The 6,006-nt window shown below is 49.9% G+C and overlaps 1 protein-coding gene across 1 annotated transcript; it reads right to left on the reverse strand.

The window, feature by feature from the left end:
* Nucleotides 1-5,265: 5,265 nt before the first annotated feature.
* Nucleotides 5,266-6,000, reverse strand: LOC121674964 (serine/threonine-protein kinase pim-1-like). Its single transcript, XM_042012656.1, has 2 exons — nucleotides 5,756-6,000; nucleotides 5,266-5,431 (listed from the first exon to the last, which is right to left on the reverse strand). Exons 1-2 carry the CDS (start codon nucleotides 5,922-5,924, stop codon nucleotides 5,328-5,330), a joined length of 273 nt encoding a protein of 90 aa, XP_041868590.1. The 5' UTR covers nucleotides 5,925-6,000; the 3' UTR covers nucleotides 5,266-5,327.
* Between the last annotated feature and the right edge of the window lie 6 nt (nucleotides 6,001-6,006).

Below are 6,006 nucleotides of genomic sequence, written 5' to 3' on the forward strand. Positions count from 1 at the left end.
TCATCATAATTGAATGGGTATTCCTTCCACTCCAACCTCCTAAAACCATCACACAGCCACAAGAACTAATGGCAAAAATTATCATGAAGGGTAGAGCAAGGCTCCGCACCCTGGCAGGATGTGACTTTGCATGCATCTGTTTACCTGTAACAACTGACGCATTAGATCACCTACTCCAAAATAATATAAATTTACAATTTGCATTAGATAGTTACTCAGGCCAAATCTCAAATCATTACCCAAAACATGACATGTTTAATCTGCCATTCTCTTTCATCCCTTGAGAGACTCAAAGTAGAAAACCCCTCGATGCGATTACCGTTTTTACTGATGCCTCAGGAAAAAGTAAAAAGTCCGTGGTCACATGGAAAAATCCAAAGACGCAAAAGTGGGAATCTGACATCAAGGTAATCCAGGGATCACCACAAGTAGCTGAATTAGCAGCTGTTGTTAGAGCATTTGAGAGGTTCAAAGAACCCTTTAATTTGGTCACAGACTCAGCATATGTAGCTGGAGTAACTGTTAGAGCTGAGCATGCTCTCCTAAAAGAAATCTCAAACAAGAAAATTTATGATTTGCTCTCAAAATTAATTTATCTGGTTTCCCACAGAGAGCATCCCTATTTTGTCATGCATGTGAGGTCACATACAAACCTGCCAGGATTTATTGCGGAGGGTAATCGTAGAGCTGATGCTCTGGCTACGCCAGCAGACATAGTTCTATCAGCCGACTTACCAAAGCTCCCCCAAGTTTTTGAACAAGCAAAATTGAGCCATGCCATGTACCATCAAAATATTCCTGCTCTTATCCGCGTGTTCCATCTGTCGCGGACACAGGCAAAAGCAATAGTGGCAACATGTCCCAACTGCCAGAAGCTACAGCTTCCATCACTGGGCATGGGGGTCAATCCCAGAGGCATTAATAGTGGTGAAGTGTGGCAAATGGACGTCACACATTTCCCTGAATTTGGGAGATTAAAATACGTTCATGTTTCTATTGATACCTTCTCTGGTGCTATGTATGCCTCTGCACATGCAGGTGAAAAGGCTAAGGATGTTGAAAAACATCTTGTCCAAGCTTTTGCTGTGCTCAGTATACCTGAGGAGATAAAAACTGACAATGGACCTGCCTACACCTCCCAGGAGTTTAAAAACTTTCGTCAGCAGTGGGGATTTCGACATGTTACAGGTATTCCTCACTCCCCAACTGGACAAGGCATTGTTGAACGTGCCCATCAAACCCTCAAGCGAATGCTGCTACAACAATCAGGGACCACCAAACTCAACTCACCTGTCCTCAGACTCAGCAAAGCACTGTTTACCATAAACTTCCTGAATGGCACCTTTGAGGATCCAAACCCTCCCATCTATCATCATTTCCAGAACACCAGGAGACAGAAACTGCAGGAAAATCCAGAAGTCCTGATCCGGGACCCAGAGACTCAAAAAATCCAAGGACCGTACAAACTTGTAACTTGGGGACGTGGGTATGCCAGTGTATCTACCCCTCAAGGACTGAGATGGATCCCAGGGAAGTGGGTAAAACCTTATGTCACTTCCTCAAAAGTTAAGGAGGTTAAAACTGCCTCCTGGAAGAGACGCCGTAAAAAGAATCCTGATTTTGCACCTTCATGTAAACCCCCTACTGCAGATCTTTATGTTAATCCCTTAAGTTAAGTTGCACTGTTTTGCACTCAGGTTTTTGCACTGTATTTTGTAAACCTTTGTCCTGATACTCCATACCATAGATGTCCTGACTAAACCCCTGAGTTTTGACTGGGGAACTAGTTTAAAGGCATCCTAGGTACTGTCGAGTTGTAGGGATGATAGATTACAATTATATTTTGCACTGTTGTTTTGTTACTGTTCTATGCACTTTTAAGTTACTAAGAGTTACAACCCAGCTTTAAAGAAAAAAAAATAGGGAATTGTTGCTGCCTGTTCTGAGCTTCCCCTCCCCCCTCCCAAAGACATGTGCTCTGAGCTCCTTTGTTCCAAGCGCGGGCAAAGCCAAATGTAACTCAGACTCTTCAGCAGTGTCTGATTGGCCGCTCACCCCGGGTCCGCCCCCAGTCCTCCCCTTTCCCCTTCTCCTAATAAAGATGGTCGAGGGGAGGCAAACGCCCTCTCTCAGCTCAGCGACTTTCCGGTGAACATCTCTGGTTGTCTGTCTCATTTGAAAGCTTCTAACTGCAGGGAATTGAGCGAGCAGGGAGCTATATTTCTCCCTCTTTGCTTCTGCTGATGGTATTTGCTCTGCAGCTGATTCAGGTACCGATTTTAGAGCTACTAAAGTGCTAGATCGCCCTTGCTACCTCTCAAGGCTGCTCGAGGCTTTCTAAGGCATTGAAATACAAGGGCTAGCCGGTATAAAGATGAAAAGATACCTTCCACAGGCTCCTTCCCTTTTACCGAGGCAGCCACAGCGAAAAACTCTCTCGTTTTCGCACAGGATCCCCCCGGCTTGTGTCAGACAAGGACCCTTTTCTGCTGGCGAATTTTTCGGGGGGTTGTGCCTCCGCAGCTGGAAGTGATCCCTTGGTCAAGGCTCTGGAGCACAAGTCTGATGAGGAGCGGCTGAGGGAGCTGGGGGGGCTCAGCCTGGAGAAAAGGAGGCACAAGGGGGACCTTCTGGCTCTCCACAATTCCCTGAAAGGAGTAGTGCCACCTCCTTGCTGGCATGGTTGCCACAGGAGTTCAAGGCCATTTGGGAGCGTTTCCACCCGTGGCCGAGCCCCAGTGTCCCCTCATAATGAGCGCAGGGTGAGGGAGGAGCCGCCATTTTAGGGCAATCTGTGAGGGGCAAGTGGTCACCCCGCGAAGAAATGGGGATAACCTGGGAAAACACCCACAGGTGTCAAACACCCACAAGCTTCCCAGGTGAGGTGGGACCCTGGCAGCCCCCAGAGCGATGCCATCTCGTCTGGCCTGAGGACAAACCCCGGCAAGGGGTGACCGGAGACCGCCAGCTCTCGATGGCTCTGGGCCTGGGCAGAGCAGGGATGGGCCTGAGGTGTCCCAGGGCTGTGGAGGACATGGGGGCCTCCTGCTCCTGGAGGAAATGTGCCATGGCTCTTGGAGAATTGGAACTCATCACTCACAGGTCATCAGAAAAGGGGTAATTATCACCCCCAGCTCAGCCTCCAGACCAGGGCTGACACACAGGACTCTCGCCATCCCCTCACAGTGGGGTCCTGGCTGGAAGGATCACAGCTCAGGTCAGGCCTTCAGGTAGGGGCTTGGAGAGCCATTCAAGGCACAAGAGGGTCAGCAGCCCAAATAAAAAGGAAGAAAATGGAAAGAGCAGGCACATTTATGAATCGTGCCGAAACCGGGCCAGGAGACACTTCAGAGACAGAGTCAGAGAAGTGAGTATTTGCTTTATTCGGCACGCCGGGTGTGTGGGGATCGCTCCTCCAAACACGCACACCGGTGCTCCCTACAACACAGTATTATGGGTTAAATTATGAATATTCATCACATTCCTTGGGACAGGCACGGTTGTACAAATGATTTCTCGGAAGTCATTAATATCATTAGCATACGGGTCACGCATGCGCTGCGTGTCCTGGTGGTCGCGCTGAGGAAGGCCTCTCCTCTTCCTCGGGGGTCTTTCTGACGAAGACCAGTAGTCTTCCTCACAGTGCACTTTTCACCTTTCTCCCTGGGCATGCGTAGTCCTTTGAGGAATGATTCAGCGGTCTCTGAGATAATCCTTGTGCCCTCTATCTTGACAAGATTCGGGCGAATTTGGTTTCTTAGGTTTTGTAATTAACATCTGCTGTCTGAACTAACATTTGCTGTCTCCCAATAGTTAACTTGTGCTTACATGAGTTAGCTATTGACCGCCCCTTCCTCATTTATGAAAAAGTATGTTTTTTCCCCAAAGCCTGTATTGGTAGGTCAGGGCAGTAGACAGAAGGTGGCACAGGTTTGCAGCTGGCACCTGCCCACAGGGCCAGGGAAGGCACCTGGGTGCTTTCCTGTGGCTAGACTGGTTACTGCACTTTCCATCTCCATCAGTTGTTTTGAGGCTAGAGAAAGATTACTTGGGGGCTACAATGAGCCCAGCACCATGGGAGCAACTCCAGCATCTCAACATTTCCCATGGGCTCCATGCCCATGGCTTACGAGGCTGCAGACCCAGCTGGTCAAAGGGCCAGCCCTGCCTGCCATTTCAGTGGAGGAAAGAGGAAGAATTTTGTCAGGGCTCAACGTGAAATGACCTTTTGCCATTTCTGATTCTTCTCCCAGCATTGGAGAGGAGCAGCATCTCTGTGCCTGCCACCCGCTGGCCCTTGGAATGCACACATGAGCCCAGGTATCACTTCAGGTGAACCCAAGTGGCCGCGTCAGTTTGACAGGGCGGCTGTTGTTTCACTGTTGCATTTCTTGGCTTGTTACAGCCCCTCCTGCCTGTACTACAGCCTGTGCTTGAAGACACAAAACTGCCATGGTGCCTGGAGGAAAGGCATCAAAAGCTTGACAAAGGCTGAAGGGAACACTCTGATTACCCCTTTTCCCAAGAGGGTTCTTTAGCTGAAGTTGCTAACCAGGACCAGACTTGACACCCCGGCATGGCTTTGTGGTGCTTTTATTTCTCGTGTGAGGAATGAGACAACTCTTAGAAAAATTAAAATAATTTATTAAAAACAGAAAAACTGAAAAATTACAAGAATTAGAAAAATATAAAAATTTGGGATCCTAGTGGCTCAGGAGGTATGCCCCAGGAGCGCAGGGATTAGAGATCTTCAGGCTTAGACAGCACTGGACCTCTGGTGGAAGAACTTGCAGCGCTGGGCTGACTTTTAGCTAATCCAAAAGTCAAGGAAAAATTATGAAAAGCTCCTTAATAGGAGTAAGGCTTTAACACCCAGCACTGGCGTCCACTACATCTAATCTGCAGTGATCTCTGCGCTTGCTCTGAAGCGTGCCTTAAAAAAATGTTAAAATACATCTCCTACATCTTAAAACATTTGTAAAAGTATACAATGAACATGGGAAAAATAACTCTTACAGTGTACAAGTGGCTTAAAGTTTGAAAAGGGGTTTTAACTGGGAAACTTTTAACTGGGGGATTTTTAACTGGGAATGGTGCAAACAAACTGCTTTGAACCATTTAGAACACTAATAACAGAACTTGATTTCTCTACCTGGGCTGATGGGTTAATTTTACCATTCAATTAAAACACATTTAACTCAAAACTAACTAATTAAAGCACTAAACATGCAAAGACCAAGCTAATTAGGGATTTCAGGGATGACACTCGAGTCCTCAGTCCTGCGTGGGACTCGGTAACCGGGTGCTGCAGAGGCTCCGGCAAGGCATCAAAGACGCCTGCCCCGCACCCAAGGGTGGCGCAAGATCTCCTCCAGCGCTGGCCTGTCCGCGGGGTGCTTGGACAAACACCAGCGGATCAGATGTTGGCACTCTGGGGAGAGAAGCCAGAAAGCGCCGGTCACTTGCAGAAGGCTCCTGCCCAGCTGCTCCCGGCGCCCGCAGGGCCCGGGCCGTGCTGCGTGTGCTCAGAGCTGTGCCGGCCTCCCGGCTGACTCTGCCCTTTGCGGGACAGCGGCACGGCAGGACACGCGCCACCTCCTTCAGCCGAGCGGGCCACGCCGACCCCGTGGTCACGGGCCGCCGCCTGCGGCCAGCCCTTGAGGGCAGATCGACCTCCCGCGGAGCTGCGTGAGGGCCACGCTGGGCTGCGCGGTGCCATCTGCCAAAGCCTGCCTTCTTGAGGCCGGACACCAACCTGGAGAGACCTGCTGCCAGAAGAAGAGCTGCCCCGACACGATGTCACGGTCCTCCTGGAAGGGCATGTTCCCGCAGACCATGACGTACAACAGCACGCCCAGGGACCAGATGGTCGCCGAATGGCCGTGGTAGCAGCCAAGGCAGATCCACTCGGGTGGGCTGTACATGTGTGTTCCTAGGGGACACAGGCGGCGCTGTCCAGGCGCAGGCTGCTGCCTTCCAGAGCCTGGTGCCAGCCTCCTGGCGGAA

The sequence above is a fragment of the Corvus kubaryi genome, unplaced genomic scaffold (genome assembly GCF_017639235.1).
Source record: "Corvus kubaryi isolate FWS band 111438036 unplaced genomic scaffold, C.kubaryi_AGA036_p1.0 112, whole genome shotgun sequence".
Taxonomy (NCBI): domain Eukaryota; kingdom Metazoa; phylum Chordata; class Aves; order Passeriformes; family Corvidae; genus Corvus; species Corvus kubaryi.

What these genes read in the sequence shown, in the direction of transcription:
- LOC121674964 (XM_042012656.1), bottom strand. Translation starts at nt 5,924, where the DNA reads ATGTACAGCCCACCCGAGTGGATCTGCCTTGGCTGCTACCACGGCCAT. An exon ending in CTGGCAGCAGGTCTCTCCAG is followed by an intron (nt 5,432 to 5,755) that starts GTTGGTGTCCGG and finishes TTCTCTCCCCAG; the next exon opens with AGTGCCAACATCTGATCCGC.